Source organism: Gigantopelta aegis, chromosome 1 (genome assembly GCF_016097555.1).
Source record: "Gigantopelta aegis isolate Gae_Host chromosome 1, Gae_host_genome, whole genome shotgun sequence".
Lineage (NCBI taxonomy): Eukaryota > Metazoa > Mollusca > Gastropoda > Neomphalida > Peltospiridae > Gigantopelta > Gigantopelta aegis.
The window spans coordinates 9,000,247-9,026,479 of record NC_054699.1 but is presented as its reverse complement, the minus strand read 5'-3'; the positions used below and the strand labels follow the sequence as shown (position 1 = coordinate 9,026,479).

At 35.9% G+C, this 26,233-nt stretch overlaps 2 protein-coding genes across 4 annotated transcripts in view; both read left to right on the top strand.

The window, feature by feature from the left end:
• Positions 1-16,797, top strand: part of LOC121370361 (GRIP and coiled-coil domain-containing protein 2-like) — a 52,491-nt gene extending 35,694 nt beyond the window's left edge. The window contains exons 19-30 of one of the 2 annotated variants that reach the window (XM_041495530.1): positions 3,906-4,085; positions 4,693-4,772; positions 5,252-5,305; positions 5,889-5,999; positions 6,351-6,453; positions 7,016-7,231; positions 7,660-7,695; positions 8,538-8,613; positions 9,109-9,197; positions 11,347-11,490; positions 13,070-13,178; positions 14,902-16,797. In XM_041495530.1, coding sequence (XP_041351464.1) covers positions 3,906-4,085; positions 4,693-4,772; positions 5,252-5,305; positions 5,889-5,999; positions 6,351-6,453; positions 7,016-7,231; positions 7,660-7,695; positions 8,538-8,613; positions 9,109-9,197; positions 11,347-11,490; positions 13,070-13,178; positions 14,902-14,978 — 1,275 coding nt within the window. In that variant the 3' untranslated portion in view covers positions 14,979-16,797. The other variant, XM_041495538.1, reaches the window with a different exon arrangement.
• A 2,718-nt stretch (positions 16,798-19,515) lies between these two features.
• LOC121370340 (ras GTPase-activating protein 3-like) overlaps positions 19,516-26,233 on the top strand; it is a 46,596-nt gene continuing 39,878 nt past the window's right edge. For both annotated transcript variants that reach the window (XM_041495504.1, XM_041495496.1), the window contains exons 1-5: positions 19,516-19,567; positions 21,645-21,762; positions 23,166-23,259; positions 25,129-25,230; positions 25,660-25,742. In XM_041495504.1, coding sequence (XP_041351438.1) covers positions 19,516-19,567; positions 21,645-21,762; positions 23,166-23,259; positions 25,129-25,230; positions 25,660-25,742 — 449 coding nt within the window. The remainder of the gene's footprint in view (positions 19,568-21,644; positions 21,763-23,165; positions 23,260-25,128; positions 25,231-25,659; positions 25,743-26,233) is intronic.

The window sequence follows — 26,233 nt, the reverse complement described above, 5'->3', positions numbered from 1 at the left end:
GGTCAGTCAGTACAGTGCTTGCCCGGGGTGCTAACCTGAGGAGATGGGTATATTCATAGCTTTTATAAGGGCTGGAATCTAGGTCAGTCAGTACAGTGCTTGCCTGGGGTGCTAACCTGAGGAGATGGGTATATTCATAGCTTTTATAAGGGCTGGAATCTAGGTCAGTCAGTACAGTGCTTGCCTGGGGTGCTAACCTGAGGAGATGGGTATATTCATAGCTTTTATAAGGGCTGGAATCTAGGTCAGTCAGTACAGTGCTTGCCTGGGGTGCTAACCTGAGGAGATGGGTATATTCATAGCTTTTATAAGGGCTGGAATCTAGGTCAGTCAGTACAGTGCTTGCCCTGGGTGCTAACCTGAGGAGATGGGTATATTCATAGCTTTTATAAGGGCTGGAATCTAGGTCAGTCAGTACAGTGCTTGCCTGGGGTGCTAACCTGAGGAGATGGGTATATTCATAGCTTTTATAAGGGCTGGAATCTAGGTCAGTCAGTACAGTGCTTGCCTGGGGTGCTAACCTGAGGAGATGGGTATATTCATAGCTTTTATAAGGGCTGGAATCTAGGTCAGTCAGTACAGTGCTTGCATGGGGTGCTAACCTGAGGAGATGGGTATATTCATAGCTTTTATAAGGGCTGGAATCTAGGTCAGTCAGTACAGTGCTTGCCTGGGGTGCTAACCTGAGGAGATGGGTATATTCATAGCTTTTATAAGGGCTGGAATCTAGGTCAGTCAGTACAGTGCTTGCCTGGGGTGCTAACCTGAGGAGATGGGTATATTCATAGCTTTTATAAGGGCTGGAATCTAGGTCAGTCAGTACAGTGCTTGCCTGGGGTGCTAACCTGAGGAGATGGGTATATTCATAGCTTTTATAAGGGCTGGAATCTAGGTCAGTCAGTACAGTGCTTGCCTGGGGTGCTAACCTGAGGAGATGGGTATATTCATAGCTTTTATAAGGGCTGGAATCTAGGTCAGTCAGTACAGTGCTTGCCTGGGGTGCTAACCTGAGGAGATGGGTATATTCATAGCTTTTATAAGGGCTGGAATCTAGGTCAGTCAGTACAGTGCTTGCCTGGGGTGCTAACCTGAGGAGATGGGTATATTCATAGCTTTTATAAGGGCTGGAATCTAGGTCAGTCAGTACAGTGCTTGCCTGGGGTGCTAACCTGAGGAGATGGGTATATCCATAGCTTTTATAAGGGCTGGAATCTAGGTCAGTCAGTACAGTGCTTGCCCTGGGTGCTAACCTGAGGAGATGGGTATATTCATAGCTTTTATAAGGGCTGGAATCTAGGTCAGTCAGTACAGTGCTTGCCCTGGGTGCTAACCTGAGGAGATGGGTATATTCATAGCTTTTATAAGGGCTGGAATCTAGGTCAGTCAGTACAGTGCTTGCCTGGGGTGCTGACTTGAGGAGATGGGTATATTCATAGCTTTTATAAGGGCTGGAATCTAGGTCAGTCAATACAGTGCTTGCCCTGGGGTGCTAACCTGAGGAGATGGGTATATTCATAGCTTTTATAAGGGCTGGAATCTAGGTCAATCAGTACAGTGCTTGCCTGGGGTGCTAACCTGAGGAGATGGGTATATTCATAGTTTTTATAAGGGCTGGAATCTAGGTCAATCAGTACAGTGCTTGCCCTGGGGTGCTAACCTGAGGAGATGGGTATATTCATAGCTTTTATAAGGGCTGGAATCTAGGTCAGTCAGTACAGTGCTTGCCCTGGGGTGCTAACCTGAGGAGATGGGTATATTCATAGCTTTTATAAGGGCTGGAATCTAGGTCAGTCAGTACAGTGCTTGCCTGGGGTGCTAACCTGAGGAGATGGGTATATTCATAGCTTTTATAAGGGCTGGAATCTAGGTCAATCAGTACAGTGCTTGCCTGGGGTGCTAACCTGAGGAGATGGGTATATTCATAGCTTTTATAAGGGCTGGAATCTAGGTCAGTCAGTACAGTGCTTGCCTGGGGTGCTAACCTGAGGAGATGGGTATATTCATAGTTTTTATAAGGGCTGGAATCTAGGTCAATCAGTACAGTGCTTGCCCTGGGGTGCTAACCTGAGGAGATGGGTATATTCATAGCTTTTATAAGGGCTGGAATCTAGGTCAATCAGTACAGTGCTTGAGTCATAGGATTCAGGCTTGTAGCCAATGGGGGGGGTCGGGTGACTATTTTTTTCAATATTCGTCAACGCAAAATTTGTACCTCACCATAAGCCTAAACACCCCCCCCCCCCTCTCAAAATCCTGGCTACGGGCCTGGTATTGAACTACCTTGGTATATCAAAGGCTGTGGTATGTGCAGTCCTGTCTCTGGGAAAGTATATATAATAGATACCTTGATCCTAATAGAAAAATGTAGCAGGCTTCTTCTGAGAATTACATGTCAGAATAACCAAATGTTTGACATCCAATAGCTAATAATTAATCCATGTGCTCTTAGACTAATGGTATATTAAAGGCTGTGGTATGTGCAATCCTTTCTGTGGGATATATAAAAGATAAATGTAGCAGGTTTCCTCTTTTAGACTAAATGTCAAAATTACATCCAATTGCCAATGATTAATAAATCAATGTGCTCCAGTGGTGGTGTTAAACAAAACAAACTTAACTTTTTATATTTAAATTTCGTATATATATTCAATTATGAATCAAGTACATTGTCCTAGGCAAACAGCTCAGCTATCTGTCTCTGTTCAGATTGAAGGCAAATAGTGAGAGAGGCAAACATACCCAGTATTTGAGAATTGTTTAGCAAAACGTGACTATTCCTACCGTTATTAGAAATTTGGGAGTGCTTTTAATTTCTTGATGAACTACAACAGTTACTATTTTGGTTCGGACCCATTTACCATGACAAAGTGACATTATATATATATATATATATATATATATATATATATATATATTTATATATTTATCATATAATATCTTACATTTTCAGTGCAATCAAAGTATGTTTTTTTTTTTCAGATCACATACTTTAAGAATTTGATAACTTTGCAGATTAGATGTAAATTAATTGAGGTCTCGGCACTAGGTTTATTGACATTTAAGCAAACGTACTTGGGTGACACTCCATGATTGACGTATGCATTCATAGTCATCAAATAAAAACATTTCAATGGCAATTTGACACTGAAAGCTGTCCAGCATTCAGAAAAACCCCAATGTTAGGCATAACTTTATTTTGATGTAAGGATATCCAAAATGACGTCATTCGAGTTTGACGTCATTTCCATTCAAAAATACACTACGCCACATATTCTTACGTCATTTGAATATCTAGTAATGGCGGACTGGAATTAAAGTTGCGTGTACAGTTTACAAAAACACGTTGTATTAAGCTTGAGCTTATATGATAGAGATTATTACCCTCGTGTATTTCGGTATCGTCAATATCATATATTAGGAATAAAAATAATGCATTATGCGAGCCTCTGGCAATTTTATTCCTAATATATGATATTGACGATACCGAAAAACACTCTGGTAATAACCTCTATAGATATATATATATATATATATGTATAAAAGATCTAACCATTTCTATGGTTTAAATTGACTTTTGTTCAGGCTTGGTAAGAAAGATGATGTTGTAATGCCTATTAGTAACCATTTATCTTACAGCCTATGGTTTCTGAATGTATCTAACTTACTTTCACTCACTGGAAATTGCTCATAAGACAAATGGTATCTAGTGGACATTTGTATAGATGTTGGAAACATTTAGTTTTTTTATTGTGTTGTGATTTGCTATGCAAGTTTCAGTGGTCATTATACAATTTTAAATCATTAAACAGTAGTTGCTAATCAATTTCAATTGACTAGAAATGTCGGTAATCAAACATTTGAAAACAAAATGTTTGCTGAGATGTAAACATTCATTATTTTAACAGATTCAGCTATCTGAGATGGCTGGAGAAAACAGTCGGCTCCAAGACAAAGTGCGCAGTATTCAGGATGCTAACCATCGGACCGTGCGGTCACTGGAGAGTCGTGTCCAGACTTTACAGGATGACCTTGACATTGCAGCAAGTGAGCTGAAGGCTGTCCAAGCAGAATATGACAGCTACAAGGTAAAACGTGTAACATTTGAAATTTGTACATGGTCTCTTATAGGCATTGTGTTGTGGTGTCTCTGAACAGTCATTGATATATTTATTCCTCCATGACTGCTATATATACTGAAGGCCATATCATACTGAAGACTGGTATATCAAAGGCCGTGTTATGTACTATCTTGTCTGTGGGATGGTGCATATAAAAGATCCCTTTTCTTTGGTAGTAAAATATCTGTAAATGTTGGAAATACATATCAAGTTTGTAGATTAGATATGTATCTATTTTTGATTACATTGATTTTGAAATAAAATATTGAAAAGAGTTATGATAGCACTTGTGCTGAATAATGTTGCTATTCTTAAACCAGTTTCTAGAGATACTTTAACAGAACATTGAATCAGATGTCTTTAAAGATCTACTGTAAAATGTGTTTTTCGATGCCACATATCAAAGATCTGATGTCGGTGCCTTGCATATGAAACCTTTATGTCTTGTGAAATACATTTTCCTGACTCCATACATAGAACAATTTTGGCTTAACGGTCATCTGTTTCACCCTAACTATTTTGTGTAAGATAACCTTTGTGATGTGTTGAATTGTCTACAGTTACTTGATTTCAGGTTCGTGCTCACAGTGTGCTCAAACAACAGAAAGTAAAGACTCCCCAGGATACGAACACAGAAGTGGAAAAGATGGAGAAGTATGGACAACTATTTCTTTTTTTTCCTTTTTTAAAATATTTCATAAACAAAAACAAGTTGAATACGTTTTTTAATGAGTTGTATGATAAATGGTATCTTAACACGTTTCTTACATATTATCCTCAAAGACCAGGTTTAACAAAATGTAAATATGTTTTCCAGCTAAGACATACTGACTATACTTGTGCTTGCAGTTAACAGAGCAGTCAAAATTCTAGGTTAACTTATACATTACAGAACAATCACTTTTGGTTGTGCTTATTTCATTTGATGATATTACACTGGTGTCCCAATACATCACCATGGAGCAACCAATCGGATGTCTTTAAAATAATATCATATTGGATGTTGGAAATTGCTGTATGATACCAAAAATATTACACAGTGTTCTCTTGCACAGATGTGTCAGTGAAAACATGTAGTGGTGGTTTTCTATAGTTGTGAAATGTCTAATGTTTTTTTTTTTTTAATTGTACAGACAGCGACTTGAACATGCAGTGGAGCAGCTGAAGACTCGACTCCAGGAAGCTAGGTGAGATTTTATCAAATACCATCTTGCAAATACTGTAAATCTAGAAAGTTTTGTGAGCTTCAAAGTTCTGCGAAAACTGCAAGGAATTACCGTGCGCAGTACTTTCCATACACAATAGAGAATAGTGCTTTCACTTTGCAATTATCAGTCTACCAATTATTCACTGGAAAATGTTATTCGTGGCAAGTAAAATGATGTTATGTGCTCGTGTAACACCAAAAGCCAGCTTCCCCATTAATTAAAACAATACATGGTATGATCAACTCTTAGCTAAAACAACATGCTTGTGTCTGGTGATATAACTCGTCAGTTGACATCACAATACTTTCTACACACAGTTTTTGTCATTTGCAATACATTCATGACGTAATACATAGTATATTTACAGGAAGTGAAATTGAGGATAACCAGGATTGAAGTTGACCAAATTTTACTTGATGTTGAAGCAGGTATAAAATCTAATGCTCACCCCCTTATCCCAGAGAAGTAGAAATCACTGGGGACAAACTGTCGTACATTTTTTGTTATCATTTTGTTAGCAGTTTTGTTGAATTGTGATCTTGAAATGTTTTTTATCTTGCAGTGATAAACTGTCGCTGTCACAGAGTGATGCTGAACAGTTACAGGAGGAACACAACCGTCTGCTGCAACTAATTCAGGATCTAGAGAACAAGGACGCAGGATTCAGAAAAAGGTGGAGTGTTTTTTTTTTTGTATTTTTTTTTTTTTGCTAGGTTTTTTGTGTTTTCGGAAGTTGAGCATATTTCTATAACCTTGCCATCATATTATTTGAAAAAAGATTAGGAATTACAAGCATCTGATTATTTGTTTTCACAAATATTTAACCCAACTTCTTGTCAATGGCACTTCCCCCATATCCCAAGGATTGGTCCAAAAATATCTTTCATTGAACACATGCAATTTGTATGGCATTGCCTTGGCGTTAAAGTCTCGGATTCTGTTAGAGTCTTGAGTCTAGACTAAGTTTTATAAGCACAGGGCCAGATGTTGTGTTCTGTAATGCTTGATGTGTTTTGTTTTCCAGACTGGAGGAGATATCGCTGGAGAAAAAACAGATGGAGTTACAACACAAAGAGACGATCGACCAGCTCACGTCACAGAACGAATCTCTCACACTCTCCTTCAAAGTAAACTTCAGTCCCCTGTTTGCCACCATTGTTCAAATATTTTACATTATTAATTCTATAAACTGGATTAATATTGTGACATGTTTTTTTCACATTTGACCTGAGCAAGGATAAAGCCGATATCTTAAGGCAGTAACTGGTTATTTTATTTATCCTGTAATCCAACACAAATGGGACGGGATTTAGCTCAGTCAGTTGATTACTCACTTGTGATGCTTGCGTCGCAGGATCAAACCACCTCAATGGACCCATTTAACTGATTTTTGTTTTTCTCGTTCCAACCAGTGCACCACAACTGGACTTCGCTGGTTTGGTTCACTCCAAGTTTTGTCCATTTTTGTACCTATAAATTATTTGGAGTTCAACTACAGTGTGGGCTACTACAAATATTAAGATGTCCAGAAACATTGAATATACAAACACTAACATTCTAAAACAACAAATTTGACATCGATAAAAAGTAATAAAAATTCCTCCTTAATTTCCATTTTGAAACTTTAAAAAAAAAATATATTACTGAATATTAATTAGACTAATCCAGTATTGTTCTCCATCTAACCAGGAAAAACTGCGGTCACTACAAGAGGAGCAGAGCATGACTTTGAAACATGTACAGAGACAACTCGACATGTCGGAAAGTGAAAACCTTCGACTACAGTTGGAAATACAACAATTACAGAAGGCGTTGAGGTCCAAAGAAGTGTCGGAACATCGTGAAGCCTCCCCACAAGAATTTCTCCCACACGTCCGTCCCAGTGAAGAAAGACAAGAAGGAGAGGTATTGTCCATTTCTTTGCTTTAATAAGTGTTTTAGATGGTAGAATATCATCTGGGGGTTTTTCTTCTGTGTTTTGGTTTTGAAAGGTTCAGCAAAGTGGTGTAAAATGATAGATTTTTACTTTTTCTACAGAGACATACATTGGAATCAGTAGTGTCAACTTTGTGTTGTGGCCTATGTTTACATTTTATATTTTATAATTTATTTCTCACCAGAAACTTAATGATCAAAACAGCCAGAGTTTTATATGTGCTAAGATGTTGTTAAACAAATATTCCCAGACATGTTTTGTTCTATCTCTTTCTTTTCCACCATGTCTTTCTCTCTCTTTATATACAACTTTAACAGATAAAGAGTTAAAAGTGTTTTGCCTAGAATGTTCAAACATATGCACACACACACATTAGAATTTCTTTCCTTTTTTTCAGGGATCAGAAATCGTTGATCCAGAACCATGTATTAAGGTAACGTCTGAGATTTAATATTTTGCTTTGGTGTTAAAACAAAAAAAATTCCTGTTAGATCTTCTTTGTAACATATTACATTTTCCATGGTTGCCTATCTAAATAAATCAAATGGTTCAGCCATATGAAGTAATGAAGATAATCACACTCTTGTCAGGCAGTTTTTTTGGTTTTTGGCTATTTTTAGTCCTAGGGTAATGCAATAAAGAGTTTGGTTAATCTACAAAGCTGTAGAACATTTTGATAAAGTTACAATAGAGTGAAACAAGAGTCTGTGATGCTGAAACAGGGACCGAAATATCCTCTAAAAACATAGTCTCCATAGCCACTACTTTTGAGAGATATGTGTGGTTTTAGAATTATCAAAAAATGCATTTTGTGGTATTTACAAACACCAGGAGGATCAGAAACACGTTGGGTGTATGGAAATGGATAATATAAACAATAAAATGTAATGGCTGATTTAAAGCCCTGTTATTAAAGGTTCCTAAAAACTTTACTTAGTTAAAATATTTTTAAAAGATTATGAAATACAATGTGTTAATGTTTGTTTTGTTTAACAACACTACTAGAGAATATTGATTTATTAATCATTTGCTATTGGATGTCAAACATTTGGTAATTTCGATTTATAGTCTAATTTCGATTTATATGCACCATCCCACAGACAGGATAACACATACCATGGCCTTTGATATACCAGTTGTGGTGCACTGACTGGAACCATAAATAGCCAAATGGGCCCACCGACGGGGATCAATCCTAGACTGACTGCGCATCAAGCGAACGCTTTACCACGTCATCCCACCCCTGAAATACAATTTGATTGTTTTATCTTGCAGACATCTGGTCACCATGGGTCACTGGGAACAGTCTCATTTGAACAACTTCTCAAATCTCCAATCAGCGATGTGTCAAGTAAGTTCTTTCTGTTTCGAAGAGTCCAGGGGCCTAATTCACAAAGCTCTCTTAGGCTCTGCTAGACAACAAAGCATCCTCTTTGTAAGTCTTTTAGCATTGCACTTCGAGATCGCAAAGTTACGAGTGTTTAGTGAATTAGGCCCCAGCACTGCACTGATTTGATGAATTGTGGTGAACTTTCCAGGCCTGGGGATTATAAAACGTTTAGAGTCTTAGACTCAAGACAGTTTTTTGACGTGGCACACACATGATACAGGCATGGTTACCATATGTAAAAACTGCTATTTGATAACCATAGAATCGATTAATGATGAATCCCTCAGTGTCTAGGTTGCAGATAACATATGATAGACAGCCAAGTCTGTGTGCTAGTAACTGTCTTATTACTTACTTATGATTACTTACTTTACTTTACTTTACTTTACTTTACTTTACTTTACTTTACTTTACTTTACTTTACTTTACTTTAATTTAATTTACTTATTATGACAGGTGTTGTGGACTCTGTGGGCACAGTGGATGAAGAAGCTTTAAAGACAAATTTAGTAACAGCACAGAAGCGAATAGAACATCTAACTGAGGTATATTAATATCCTTGTGTTGTCATCATTATTTTGTAACAGCACAGAAGCGAATAGAACATCTAACTGAGGTATATTAATATCCTTGTGTTGTCATCATTATTTTGTAACAGCACAGAAGCGAATAGAACATCTAACTGAGGTATATTAATATCCTTGTGTTGTCATCATTATTTTGTAACAGCACAGAAGCGAATAGAACATCTAACTGAGGTATATTAATATCCTTGTGTTGTCATCATTATTTTATTTTTTTATTTTTTTTATTTAGACAGAATACAGTGAAGATTATTGAATACAAATTCAGAAATTGTAGATTACACGGTTGGCCCAAGTTTTTAGCTTAATTTCAGCTCTCCAAGTTATGTTATGTCAACTTATTTTCGTGCTTATATCCAATTATGGTTCAAGCACGCTGTCCTGGGCACTCACCTCAGCTATCTGGACTGTCTGTCCAGGACAGTAGGTTAATTGTTAGTTGGTTAGTGGTTAGTGAGAATGAAGAGGGTGTAGTGGCCTTACACCTACCCATTGAGCCCCTAAGAACTTGCTCTGGGTTGGGGCCGGTACTGGGCTGCAAACCCTGTACCTACCAGCCTGTAGTCCGATGGCTTAACCACGACGCCACCAAGGCCGGTAGCTCTCCAGTGCTGAGAATATACCTGCCAAAACATTCAGTCGAGGGCCAAAAGGATACTGTAAATTGTTTTGGGTTATTAGTTTTGTAAATATTCCTTGCCATTTTCATTAATATTTTTTCTTTAAAAAAAAAAGTTGTTAATTTGGCAATCATGTTAAAATTGAAAGAATAATGGATTAAGTAGGAGGATGCACTTGAAAGTGAATTAACTTGCTACTATAGGGCTCATGAACTATTTTTTAATGATCCACACATCATCATACATTCTCCACTATTCTAATACGGGCGAGACGTAGCCCAGTGGTAAAGCACTCACTTAATGCGCGGTCGGTTTGGGGTCAATCTACATCAGTGGGCCCATTGGGCTATTTCTCGCTCCAGCCAGTGCATCACGACTGGTACATCAAAGGCTGTGGTATGTGCTATCCTGTCTATGAGATGGTGCACATAAAAGATCCCTTGCTGCTAATTGAAAAGAGTAGCCCATGAAGTGGCAACAGTGAGTTTCCCCCCTTAATATCTGTGTGGTCCTTAACCATATTTCCGACGCCATATAACCGTAAATAAAATGTGTTGAGTGCGTCATTAAAAAAACATTTCCTTCATACCTTCCTATTCTAATAACTTGTATTGTTTGATAGAGTATACATATTTCAAACATAGTTTTTAAAACTTTTATTTCTTTTATTATAGCTGTTAATTGAGAATAAAGAGTATAATACAATAAGGTTTCATATTCAATAGTGTCTACAAATTTACAGAGTTGAAAGTTTTCCTGATTTTTAATCATCTGTACTGTGTTTCTGAGTTATCCACTGTTTGTCAAAAATATTACATATTCTCTGTCGAAAACTTCCTGTATGGCCAAATACTTAGCATACATTCTTAACGGGGGCCGTGGTACATCGAAGTGGTATGTGCTGTCCTGTCTATGGGATGGTGCATATAAAAGATCCCTTGCTACTAATCGAAAAGAGTATCTCATGAAGTGGCAACAGCGGGTTTCCTCCCTCAATATCTGTGGTCTTAACGATATGTCCGAAGCCATATAACCATAAATAAAATATGTTGAATGCATGCGTCATTAAATAAACCATTTCCTTCCTTCCAATGTGGACAACTGATCTTTGTCACAATTTTCAGAGGCCTACTATCAACATTGCCCTATTTTTCACAGAATATATTCTGACATCGAAATTGTATTGAAATGCATGGAGTAATTAATGGTGGTATGCAACCTGAAGTTTAAAAGTTGCTCAGTTGTTAAACAAACATTCCTTTCCTTTGCATTCAGAGCCAGGAGAGTGGCGCTGATGAACACAAGGCCAAGACGAAGGTCACACAGACCGAGCTGGTCGCTCTGAGGATCCAGCTTGATGAACTCATCAAAGAGAGACAAGACTAAATACCTGATCACAATATTAAAATTTTAGGATTTTTGTTTTGTTTTTGTAATTCACTTTCATCTCTAAAATTGAGAAGATTTTGTGTTTTCTTGTTTCCTTGCAGCTGTTAAACGAAAGTGAGGCCACAGTGATGAGGTTGACAGAACAAGCCAAGCTTTTAAAAGATGAAATCAGAAGACTTGAGAGGAACACAGAACGTGAAAATGAGACGAAGAATCTGGAATATCTGAAAAACATCGTGTTAAAGGTATTCAGTGGAAACATTGCTTATAGTCCGTCCCACGGGGAACACCTTTTTTCATACTATGAAATTTACTACAAGTTATTTATTTCTGAGCCGATTGTTTTCTAACTTGCACACAAGAGTAGTATTCTTTTGTTATTTCCAAAACATTTTTACTTTTGTTTTTACGTCAAACCAAACAAATTATTTCTAAAAATTTTATATAGAATGATTGGACGGACTATAGGTTGTTATTTTGTATACTTTCAAAATGCTAGTAAATTTGATGTATCAATGATAATATTGTTTTAGCTCCTACAAACTAGAAAATAGGTTGTTATTTTTGATATATTTGAATATATATTTAGCCTAATAGATATTCTATCACAAATACAAAAAACATCCCTGTATTGGTCTTCAAATTAAAAAAATTAATAGAGCAAATGTGTAAGAATGCATATCACAAAATGAATCTTACCTCAGAGCTGGCTTTCCGTGCCACTGACACTATTAAACATTAAATTGTAGTTTGTTTGCACTGATTAAAGGGACATTCCTGAGTTTGCTGCATTGTAAGATGTTTTCGACTATTAAAATATTTCTACGATTAAACTTACATATTAAATATATTTTCATATTTAGAATATCAGTGTCTGTATATTCAATGTGTTTCTGGTCATCTTAATATTTGTAAAAAGCCTAAACAGGATTTTGTCGTCAAATAATTTCGTACATACGAAAAAATAATATTTTAGGAAATAAAATGAAATTTAACCTAGTACAAATACCAGAACGATCTGAAACATGTTTAATATATAGCCACTAATATTTTTATTTAGAAAAATATATTTTATATGTAATTACAATAGCTAAAAAGTCTCTGTTAGTCGATAACATCTTAAAAATTGCAGAAAACTCAGGAATGTCCCTTTAATAGAAGTGTTAAAGATGCATTTAATCACCCTGCCCTGCATCAATTAATGTATACATTCTGGCAGAATATGGCATATTTTAAAAAGTTTACTAATATTGAAATTACAAGACGTTTCAGGTTTCAGTGTTTGATATGCTCAAATGACAGATTGGTACATTTATACCTCCTGTTGCTAAGGAATAACTACTCACAATATATAGTAAAAACTTTTAAACTATATTTTCGTAAAATGGCTGCCACCTCACACTGAGTCTTCACAAACTCATAACTTCCATATATTGAGGGTAGAAACATCTACGTAAAAGACAGAATCGGCAAATTTCAGAAATCTAAATACATGTGTTTATCACAAAAGGGCCAAAATTTGAGTTGAGACTCATTTTGTAAGAATAGGTCACATGTATTAGCATATTTAGTACAGTATTCAGTGGCGGATCCAGACAATCCATTTAGGGGTGGCCCCAATGACTTGAGACGGAATGCTAAAAGAACTTTGGGGGAGGTTTGGAGGGGGATTGTCAAAAAAGTGAAAATTAATATATAATAAAATTCTAACTGTCGCGAAATTTAGGTGGGGCCCGGGCCCCTGCCCCCCCCCCCCCCCCCCCCGATCCGCCTCTGGTATTAACTGGAAACTGTTTGTTAACAACCTTATTTTATGTTTTGTAGTTCTTAGGACTGAAGGTTGGAGATGAACGACAGCGGCTGGTTCCAGTTATGACTCAGATGCTCAAACTAAGTGCAGAGGAAAAAGATCAGCTTATTGCAATCGCTCAAGGTAATGACTCACTGATCCATAGAGTACATGTGGCTATAGGCAAGACAGTTATTGTGTATTGTGTATTTTAAAAAGAGAGTTATTTTGTATTAAAAAAAAAGTTATGGTGTATTCTATATTTTAAAAAGAGAGTTATTGTGTATTCTGTATTTTAAAAAGATCAGCTTATTGTAGTTGCTCAAGATAATGACTCCATCATTCATAGATCTCGTTCCAGCCAGTGCACCACGACTGATATATCAAAGGCCATGGTATGTACTACCCTGTCTGTGGGATGGTGCATATAAAACATCCTTTGCTGCTAATCGAAAAGAGTAGCCCATGAAGTGGCGACAGCGGGTTTCCTCTCTCAGTATCTGTGTGGTCCTTAACCATATGTCTGTCGTTAAATAAAACATTCCTTTGTTTTCTTTTCCGTGATTCATGTTGCTCAAGGCAAGAGAGTTATTGTGTATTCAGTATTTTAATAAGATCAGCTTATTGCAGTTGCTCAAGGTAATGACTCTGTGATTCATAGAGTGCATGTGTCTCTAGGCAAGAGAGTTATCATATTGTGTATTCAGTATTTTAAAAAGATCAGCTTATTGCAATAGTCAAGGTAATAGCTGGGTTACCATAGAGTACATGCCACTCTAGGCAAGAGAGTTATTGTGTATTCAGTATTTTCAAAAGATCAGCTTATTGCAGTCACTCGAGGTAATGACTCAATGATCCATAAAGTGCATGTGGCTCTAGGCAAGAGAGTTATTGTGTATTCAGTATTTTCAAAAGATCAGCTTATTGCAGTCACTCGAGGTAATGGCTCAATGATCTATAGAGTGCATTTGGCTCTAGGCAAGAGAGTTATTGTGTATTCAGTATTTTAAAAAGATCAGCTTATTGCAATTGTTCATGGTAAAGACGCAAATGTTTTTATATGTTTACTTTATCTTATACATAGAGACTAACTAGTTACTGCCTCAAGATCTCAGCTTCGTCCCACTAAAATTAGAATAGCTAATGCAAAGTTTACTGAAAATGTAGATTTGCATCTAGTCATCATATATTGCCAATATGTATAGTCACTGCAGAATAAATAATAATATAATATAATTTATTTAAAAAAAAAAATATATATGTATATTTTTATTGTCCCCAGAAACGTAAGCAAGGTCAATGTTGGGGCCTTGAATCATTGTTATACATGGTGTTATTGTATATACATAAAGGATACATAATTAAAGCTATACAGTCGTATATAATGCATTTATTAAATAATATATATATACATATACATTTGCGAGTGTGTGTGTGTTTGTGTGTGTGTGTGAGAGAGAGAGAGAGAGAGAGAGAGAGAGAGAGAGAGAGAGAGAGAGAGACAGAGAGAGACAGACAGCTTTATTTTAAATATTGATAGTTTTGAATTATTCTTAGTTTCTTTATTAACATGCCTGTACGTTTTACCACTGAAATTGATTTTTAGTCTCTAGTTATTCCATAAGGAGTGGTCTCTATGATGTTTTGTCAAGCATCACATGATACCACTTACCCCACTTAAAGTGTCACATATTTTTTTAACGGCCCCATACGATCAGTCATGATATTTTGACTCTGCTTTTAGCAGAGATGAGATTTTAAACATGTTAATATGTTTTTCAGATTTTCTTCATTATACATTAATGAATTACGGTAATAAAATGTGTTGATTTATTTGTAGTAAAATGATAACACCTGTTTGTTTCAGGAGACGCTGTGCAGCAGCCGGCACCAGGGGGCGCTGGCTGGAGTGCGTATCTACACCGGTGGTCTGGTCTAGTGTAGAAAGAACTCGAGAATTAATTTATTGAAAATCACTTGACTTTCATTCCAAGAAGAAGGATTATTATGGAATATTTCTACTCATTGGTTTTGTGGCATTGTGTGATATTTGCATCCATCCATTTTTGCTGGAGCATTGTAGTATAGAAATATTTAGGTTTTGAGGTATTTAGGGATAGCCATGACTGCACCCAGTCTTGCTGTAGCATTCTGTGATAGAAATATGCATTTGCTGATGTATTGTGGGATAAACTGTTTATGCACATTGTTGCTGTGGAATTGTAGGACAGAAGTAAATATTTACTGAGATATTCTGGGACATCAGAAATACAATTCATACCTGTCAACTCTCACGCATTTGGTGTGAGTCTCACACATTTGTAACAAATATCACGCTCTCATGCAACGTTACTATAATCACACTTTAAAAAAAGAAGCTAATTATGCAGGTCTCTGATGAATTTGTTACCTATTAATAATAATACAGCATATTGAACCTACACTCGGTTAATACCAACAATCACTCGCAGGTGCTACCGATGACTGACTTGTATGGTTTAACATTAACCATATTAATTAGTAAAACTTGCACTTACTTGATTTTTAATTTTTTTTAGAGAGATTTTCATTTTGGACTTGAACAAACAGCAACAAAAAACTTTGCCCTGGACCCGACCAAGAGCCAGCAGTCCCTGGACCCTGATTTCTAATTTTCTCAATCCTAAGAATTGCCACAGGTTGACAGCCTGACAATTATATACTCATGCTTTTGAATATAGCGAAAACGATCATTTCGTTCTCATGTCACTTATGTCAGTCTGTCTGTCTGTCGGTCGGTTGGTCGGTCGGTTTGTCTGTCTATATGTACTTCCATCTGTCCCACATACATATTTTCAGATGTTTCTTTTCACAATGCCTTGAAATAATGGACATTATTTACAGTCATGACAAAAATAAAATAGGTTATCTGAATTTGTTTTTGCGTAACCCATAAATGGTTTATCCCAATTTTCAGATCTCAGGTCTGTGCACGAGAAGATGTAAATTTGAGGGGACCAGTAATTGTAGCACAGATTTGCTTCATCACTAACATTTGAATAATTTGATAAATATTGTTGGTACGATAATTGAAAAGAACCAATTAAGAAACCACCTTAAAAACACTTTGCATGTATCACACAGTACATTGTGATGTTAACTTCATAATAATTTCACATCCCACCATACTGTTTGTTGGTTTTTAAGCCTTGTGAAGTTGTTTTTTGACGTCAGTATATTATGTGAAAATACATGTATGTCATTAAGGGGCCATTCATAATTGTCAACATTTTTATAAAATGTACTGACCATACACCTAAAGGGAGGTGGTGAATGCTAGCAAATGCTTGTAAAACAAAACCCCCAAAACATCTCAATAAAAATGTCTCCGACAAAATCAACATTTGTAAAGTATATTTTGTAAGAGAGTGGGAGAATGTTAATTAAAAAATATTAATACTCTGTACACTTGTGAAGATTTTTGACATTTGTGAATAACCCCTAAAGAACTTTTCTATTACAATAGAACCATTGTGAAACTATTCCATATTTCTCTTCAACTGATGTAAAAGAGCTGTAGGCATCTCACCACAATTGATAAACATACAAAAATCCGCTGTCGCCCACCCTCAAGTGGGAGTCTGTACGCCTATGTACTAGGGGCGAGACGTAGCCCAGTGGTAAAGTGCTTGCTTAATGCGCGGTCGGTCTAGGATCGATTCCCGTTGGTGGGCCCATTGGGCTATTTTTCGTTCCAACCAGTGCACCACAACTGGTATATCAAAGGCCGTGGTATGTGTTATCCTGTCTGTGGGATGGTGCATATAAAAGATCCCTTGCTGCTAATCAAAAAGAGTAGCCCATGAAGTGGCGACAGCAGGTTTCCTCTCTCAATATATGTGTGGTCCTTAACCATATGTCTGACGCCATATAACCGTAAATACAATGTGTTGAGTGCGTCGTTAAATAAAACATTTCTTTCTTTCTCTGTGTTATTGAATTCATCTTGTTAAATGCCATATAATGGGGTAGGTGGACTCTGTGATTCCCCCCCCCCCCCCACCCCGTCCCTACCAGTATTCCACAACTGGTATATCAACGACTGTGGTATGTACATATGTGGGAACGTGCATTTAAAACATCCCTTGTTGCTTTATCTCTCTTTCAATTGACGAAGTGTTGAAATAACCATATGTTACACACTGCATGTAGATAGCCATTGTTTAAAATGTTCTGAGTTGTTGATAAACAAATATTCCTTTCTTTTCCTATTTACTGTAATAGCATAAACAGGTGCGGATCCATAGGGAAGGTGCTTAGGGTGTGTCCCACTGAAAAATCACTAAAGTACCCTAACAAATCCAGTGTTTAATTGTGGAAGTAGATTTATTTATTGTTATAGGTGGACCTATACTATCTTGGTAGACTTGGTGTTTCAAGGGATGATTGCCATATGATACTGACTGTACTTTTAATACTACAGTGAAACCCCTCTATACCAGACACCCTTGGAACCCTTACAAATGTCCGATATTAAGAGGGATCCGGTTTAGAAAGGTTAAGTTCTGTACTGGTTTGTAAAAAAGGGACTCTGTAAAACGTCTGGTTTTGAGGGAATTCCAGTTTACAAAGGGTCCGGTCTTGTGAGGTTTCACTGTATGAGCAGGGAACATTTTGTTTTCAAAATATAAATTAATGATAGTTCTAGTCAATTGAAAATTGATTAGCAACTACTGTTCAATGTTTTACAATTGTGTAAAGATTTCTGAAACTAGCGTAGTGAATAGCAGCGCAATACTGAAAAAAATTTTTCCTGATGAGTACATGTTTTAAATGTTGCACCCCTCCCTGAATATTGTACGCTTTTTTTCTGAAATGTTGCACCCCCGCCCTGAATATTGTATGTTTTCTTTCTGAACTGTTGCACAACCTCCCTAGAAAAATCCTGGATCCACCCATTTTAAATGATGTGTTTTAAATTACATGATGTAATTGTGTATATTCTTGTTTGTCAAATGAATGATGTATCAGATGAAAAGACTTTGATGGTATTATCTGTTTGACTGATTTTAATTAAACTGTTATGGCTGTGTGGGGTATTACTAGTTCTGTTGAGTTCCTGTGTTGGTGAATGCTTGTGTTGGTGAATTATAATTAATTAGGAAATGATGTAATGTAATATATACCGTATGTAATTAATGTACAAATGTGGACCAAGGCAAAACAATAAAATATTTTGGTGATAGTGTGTGTCTGTTTTCTGTTTTTAGCTGAAGGCTCGAGTGTCCTATTGCGATCCATTTCTATCCGTCAACATGTGTTGTCCATCCTGCCTTGTGTGTAAACTTGTTTAACGACACCACTAGAGCACATTGATTTATTAATAATCGGCTATTGGATTGTGTATAAACATACATTTTCAACTTTTTTTTATTTAATTTTATTTTTATTTTTTTCACAAACTACTTGACGAATTCCAACCAAATTTTGTGGAATGAGTATAGAAGGTGGTTACAAGTTCCACTTAACAATGCCAGAAATAACCACGGAATGCTCTGATGGGAAGCAGCAGCTGTGTAGCATTGATGGCTGTTTGTGGTTTTTTAATGACACCACTAGAGAACATTGATTAATTACTTGTCTGCTATTGGATATCAAACATTTGTTAATTCTGACACGTACATAGTACATGTAGTCATCAGAGGAAATCCGCTACATTTTTCCTAATGCAGCAAGGGATCTTTTTATATATGCATTTACCCACAGACAGGAAAGCACATGCCATGACCTTCGTGCACTGGTTGGATCAAGAAAAAACTCAATCAGTTGAATGGATCCACCGATGTGGTTTGATCCTGCAACGCATGCACCTCAAGCAAGCACTCAACCGACTGAACTAAATCCTGCCCCAGCATGGATGATTACAAGAGAGAACACCTGTCGTGGTTGGAGAGACAAGGACTGGGATGTGAAACAATATGAGAAGCTGCCAGATTAGCAAGAAATAAGATGGAATTCAAAGGAGAGAACAGTACTTACCAGGTGTTATAAAGTTCCACAATTATTATTATTATCTTGATTGATTGATTGATTGATTGATTGACTGATCCATCCATCCATCCATCCATCCATCCATCCATCTATCCCATTCATTCATTCATTCATTCATTCATTCATGTATGCATTTATTTTAATTCCTTTCATTTTCTTATATACATACATAAATACATACGTACATACAATATATAGATATTCATACATCAGTACATACATACATACATACATACATACATACATACATACATACATACATACATACATACATACATACATACATATATATATATATATATTATTTATTTGCTTATTTACAATGTTCAGAAAAATTCATATAGTAGTTAACATTGTACAGTTGAGCGTGTTCTAATCTTTATATGATTATTGCATATAACTAAATAGTGGCTTGAGACCTTTCACCGGAAAAGGAAACGTTTGGCCTATAATGGCCGCCCTCGGGGATTTGAGGGTGGAAGAGAATTTGAGGGTAAAGATAGGTAATGCCAATAATTTTGCTGAATACGATAGCGCTGATTTAATAACACATATATATGCACACTTCTAGTAAATGTTAAATACCGTGCCTGTCAAAGCTAATAAACTAACGCATGTTGCCGTTTAGCCATACACAGTGTAAAGTTGAGACTACTAAGACTAGTGTTTACAAAATACGCATTGTGATTGTAAGGCCCTAAAAATGAGTTAAATCAATTTACAATGTATGACAATATGGTAAAACTGAAATACTGGCTTCCTTCTTTGATACTGGTTTCAATTTAACCATTAAAATGTTGCCAAACGTCTAAATCACACTTCCTGGTCCATTATGAGAATATGACATGTCACATGTGATAAGATACGGGTAAGTGATTTACATCATTTGTATTTTTCATCAATGACGAGTCTGTTTTCTCCAATACTAAATATAAGTGTCCAGAGACAGAAATTGCCGAACATGTAGTAAGAATGAAGTATGATTATCAGTATGGGATTATTTCGTTATGTTTAAAAGATGGGTTCTATTTAAAAACTTTCTTTGACAAATGAATTTGGCAGTAAATATTAATAAAAAAAATTGTGTTATATACAGCAAAGGACCAGCTATTTAAGTCAATAATATTTGTTTTATTTCTTTTCAGTTACACGTTTACTTTACTGTTTGTTCTTAGGTACGCGTCTATTGATTACTCCAGGATAATTACTTTTAGATTTTTGCTACATTTTGTGCAGACAGAAATCTTTAAAAAACAATCACAATGACACAGATTCCACATATTAGATGATAACCATGTCACCTATATCAAATTCTCTGATTATCTATGGCAAAAAGCATGTAATTTTGTGCCGGTTGCCATTTGTGCAATACTCTCCAAGAGGTGTGAAAGGATGTGACGTAATTTAATGTTATAGCATGTTGTGGTATAAAAGCAATCGTGATGACTTCATATTAATTACATCACATACATCAGAGGCTTCCGCCCCTCTTATTTCATAAAAAAGATAAAATGGCAAATGGCGAAAAACTGCATGTCTTTTGTCCTAGGAAATTGTAATTTAGCAAAGTACTTTTTGCATTTACCCTGTAGTTTGACACCCAATAGACGATGTATTTTACATTTTGGGGAGTAGTTAAACATTAATTAATCAATTAATTAATTCATGCATTCATTAAAGGTAGCAGAATAATTTATCGTAGTTGTTAACAATGTGGTTCAGACTTTAGAGCAGATCTTGACCCCTTTCAGATAGTTTTACACTGACCATGGTGGCAGGTATTGTTCCACAAAAACGGTGCAGAACTGTCATTCTTTCATGTAGGTTATTGTTTTGATCTCTACCAGGGGCCCATTTCACAAAACATCGTAAATTTACGCCTGCGACTAGCGGTAAATACATTTACACGTTTGGCATCTATTTCACGCAGAAAATTACATCATAATGGGAGACGGAACATTTTAATGACAAAAGCAAATGAAATATGTGAACTTCAAACTATATTAGTGGTACTATTAGTAGAAATAAGAACTGTGGTTTAGTCGTAGATTTACGTTTATGTGCAAAGCTAGGCTTGCGATGTTTTGTGAAATTGAGCCCAGGCTTATCTATACTGTTTCAGTACCTAATGTTAATTAAAAGTACTTGCACGACATACTAAATATAACTTATAAGGCCTAGATTTTTGTATTACAAACAGTAAAATAAAACATTTATAAATTCTCCCCTGCCTGCATTCATCAAAAAATAAAAAGCAGTAATATGGATCTTGCAAGTCCGATAATGCTCCTTTAAATATTTCAGAATTAATTAAAACTGGATTTTCGGGGAGCATTTTGTTTTCAAAATCTTGATGAGCGATATTCTAGTCAGTTGAAAATTGTTGAGCAATGACTGTTTAATGTTTTAAAATTGTGTAGCAATCTCTGAAACTTGCGTAGTGAATTGCGATATTGTCGAATAAAGCGTTCCCATATCTTCATCCATACCAATATACAATGTAGGTAACCAAATGAATAATGATTTAAAAAAAAAAAAAAATTATTGAAGAAAAGATTCACTTTGTTTTTCTTATTTAAGGTGAGGCAAAAAATCTTCCATCTCATAGTGTATCGAACAGTGGGCGCAACACGTTTTGTGCAGTCCGGCTAGACTCGGAGGAAATTTTCAGGACAACGACGATTGAGAAGTCTCTAAAGTATGATTGTGAATCACATTATATGATTATACATACAGGTGTACATGTATGCACATGCAGTAGATTGTAAAATTGGAAGTATGTACATTTAACACCACCCTAGCATTATTTCAAACTATAACTGTTACATGTAGGTGTCAATCATATTGTGACATTTGTTCTAGAGTGAGAGAAGAAACTCGCTGCTTCATAGTGATGGATATTTGGGATTTCATCATCGATTATAATCAGTTTGAGCTAGTCGATCAACTTTCAAATACATAATCGTTTAGAATTATATGCACTTAAGATGTGAATTATAAGCTACATGTATGTATTGTCATGTTCACCAGGATAGACCTTACAAATGGCTAATTTTATCTTAACAGCTATTAATATCTTTTTCTTCTTTTTGTACATACATGTATGAAAAAATTACCATCCCCAAAATATTTACATCAGTTCCATCATTTAAATGGTTACAGTTATAATTTTCACACACAATCAATCGTAATTTTTATCGTCAATCATCAATCAAAATATTCAGTTTTCAGTTATAATCAATCATTGGAACGTCGCTTTTGCAATATATGCTACTATTGCTGAATTACAACATTTATCCTATAACTTATCCATGATATTCATGTCATAAACCCATGTGATAATTTAGTTTATCATATAATATCTTACATTTTCAGTGCAATCAAAGTATGTGATAGTTTTCAGATCACATACTTTAAGAATTTGATAACTTTGCAAATTAGATGTAAATTAGTCGAGGTCTCGGCACTAGGTTTATTGACATTTAGGCTAACGTACTTGGGTGACACTCCATGATAGACGTATGCATTCATAGTCATCAAATAAAAACATTTCAATGGCAATTTGACACTGAAAGCTGTCCAGCATTCAGAAAACAAACAACGTTAGGCATAACTTTATTTTGATGCAAGGACATCCAAAAATTACGTCATTCGAGTTTGACGTCATTTCCATTCAAAAATACACCGTGTCACATATTCTTACGTCATTTGAATATCTAGTAATGGCGGACTGGAATTAAAGTTGCGTGTACAGTTTACAAAAACACGTTGTATTAAGCCAGAGGCTCGCATAATACAATTTTTATTCCTAATATATAATATTGACGATACTGAAAAACACTGATAATAACCTCTATGTATTAACGTGGTTAATAATGGTATGCAAATTTGCTAAGTTTCTAAGTAGAAATTTCAACCTCATCTAGTTAATCAGATTAGTTAACCGATTAACATAGACTCTGTTGATATTTTCCATATTAAAAAATACTTGTGACGAATCCTGTTTATATATACCATGTAGCTGTTTTAAAAAGGTTTGCTGTGCATGAAACTAGCCACATCCTGTATTAATTTGCCATACTGCTTGCGTTTATTTTCTAGTCCATTCTATGGAGAAGAGTTTCAGGGTGAAATACCAAAGAAGTTTCGATTCTTGTCTTTTTATGTCTATGAAAGTAGTGGAAAAACAGAAAAGGTAAAGTAAATATTAATACTTTGTGATATATGTAAAAAAATATATGCTATTCTTGATCCCCTAAGGAAGGAAATGTTTTATTTAAAGACGCACTCAACACATTTTATTTACGGTTATATGGTGTCAGACACATTGTTAAGGACCACACAGATATTGAGAGAGGAAACCCACTGTCGCCACTTCATGGGCTACTCTTTTTCGATTAGCAGCAAGGGGTCTTATATGCACCATCCCACAGACATGGTAGTACATACCACGGCCGTTGATATACCAGTCATGGTGCACTGGCTGGAATGAGAAATAGCCCAATTGGTCCACTGATGAGGATCGATTCCACACTGACTGCACATCGAGCGAGCTACGTCCCGCTCTAATCCCCTAAGGATTTGTTTACAGTTGTTATTGAGGGAATTCTGGTGGGGATGGAAGTGGTGGTTAATGTCGGTGTACATTTTTAAAAGACTAGTTAGGAAACAAAACAGGTTGATTTATTAAAATATTCTCCAGGTGCAAAATTCATTTTGTAGAATAGAAAGCAATCTCTGCTTGTGACATTTTAGTCTGGAAACAAATGATAGAAAATGAAAATCAATTTGATATAAATTCTATTCTGTTTGTTTTTCTGTTTAAACTAATAATTTTCTTCTTTTTTAATTTTTATATTTAATTTTAATACCTATTGTCTTAATGTTAAAATGCATGTAGTTGGCACTAATTTCTTAATCTGAATAGTTGTACAATACAGGGGCCTAGCTTGGGATTTTCAGGTGGTACGCGGACTTTTTCGATGATGGAATAAAACACATACACATACATTCATACACACATTTACATCATATATTTTAATTAAAAAACCAAATTTGTAATCTCAGGTGGTACGCAGGTGCGTACCTGTGTATATGGAAGCTAATCCCCTGCAATACTTTAAGGTGGAAAGCAAAAGATGCCTGTGAAATTGATTATTGCTCCTTTTTCCTTGTCAATTTTTGAGTCTTGTTCCTTACAAAAATTTACATTTTTAAATAACCTTTTAAGTCATCAGCTGAGCAAAATATTACTTGAGACCACACATGATTAACTTGTTTGGTTATGGCTGTCGCAATGACATCACTCTGACACAATTTTCATGCTTAGATTGGTCATTTTGTGGCTAAATATATGAAGCACTGTATTTCCCTCATGACCATGCACATGCCACAGGATCTGTTGCCTGAGTAAAAAGTTTCAAGTAACATTTTTGGTCAGCTGATAACTCTTGTATGTCATATGCTTTAAGAGTGGTAAGTGGGTATGAAAAAAGTAATATTTATTGTTTGTCATAATCTGAATTTAATTGTTCTTCTTCGTGTTATAATGTGAATGTTATATTTTAGATTGTTGTTTCTCTAGTCCGTCTTCGTCATAAACAAAACTGAGACGAGCTCAAGATTTCTCTTCCAAAGTGATGCTAGCCGAGCAATCACATATAAATAAAATGCATTAATATTTTTATTGCAAAGCAATCAGTTTGTCACTGTGCTAAAACTTTTCAGGCGAGTGTGGAGGGGAGCTGGAGTGATCACTAAATTCTCCAGGCAATGTTATATTTTAGATTGTTGTTTCTCTAGTCCATCTTTGTCATGAGCAAAACTGAGACGAGCTCAAGATTTCTCTTCCAAAGTGATGCTAGCTGAGCAATCACATATAAATAAAATGCATTAATATTTTTATTGCAAAGCAATCAGTTTGTCACTGTGCTAAAACTTTTCAGGCGAGTGTGGAGGGGAGCTGGAGTGATCCCTAAATTCTCCAGGCAAAGACTGCTAGTAGTATTATGGTGCTGTATTTATTTAAAAAAAAGTTAGTACTAAACTTAATGTAATATTGCAGGTGCTTGGTAAGGTGACTCTGAAAAAGGAGGAATTATACAAGTACCACAACAAGGAACACTGGTTTCCTCTCACACATCAAGATGTCGATGCAGAAGTTCAGGTAATTGTTTTGTTGTGTTTATATTTCCAGACACCTATACAAAGTTGACATATCTTCCTTGTCAATTCATATTGGATCATCATACTGTGCTAGCCTGGTTTATGCACTTCACAGTAAACCAAATGGTCACGTTGGGAACCAAGAAAATAGTTTGCGAACATTAGCAAAATGAACGTTTGCTGGCTGAACTTGGGGCTGGTTACTTACAACTAGAAGATTTTGAAATATTGTCCCCAGGAGTATCCTAGTCTTAAACTTATTAAGTGTTTGATTAAACATATTGAGCCGAATTTACAAAGCCTGCTTATGACTACATACATGTCAATTACAATGCTTTAAACACCTGCGTTTAAAAAAAACAGGCTTTGTAAATTGGCCCATTGATACCCTGATGACTTTTAAAAATGAACTTTCATTTTATTTTGACAGGGCAAAGTGCACATTGAGGTGCGTTTTGATGAATACCTCAACACCAACCCTGAATCATTTGCTTCACACCGGATGACTGTCAGGTATGTTGACCGTTTCATTTTACCAGTATTTCACCTGTAACCAATTGGGATATTTTTCGTTTCAGCCAGTGCTCCACAACTGGTGTAACAAAGGCCGTGGTATGTACTATCCTGTCTGTGGGATGGTACATATAAAAGATCCCTTGCTGCTAATCGAAAAGAGTAGCCCATGAAGTGGTGACAGCGGGTTTCCTCTCTCAATATCTGTGTGGTCCTTAACCATATGTCTGACGCCATATAACCGTCAATAAAATGTGTTGAATGTGCCGTTAAATAAAACACTTCCTTCATGGTCTGTACTAGAGCTTAATGGTAGCACTGACAGCAATTGCCGTAGCTGTGATGTGAATTGCCATATTTTGGCATTTTTGTTTTTTTACTGGATAAAAAGTATTGCTGTCTGTTGAAAGGATAATTTTTTTATTTTAATTGTGTTTTTTTTTACAAAATTGACTGGTTTAAAACTGCCATAGGCACACTCAAACTGCCAT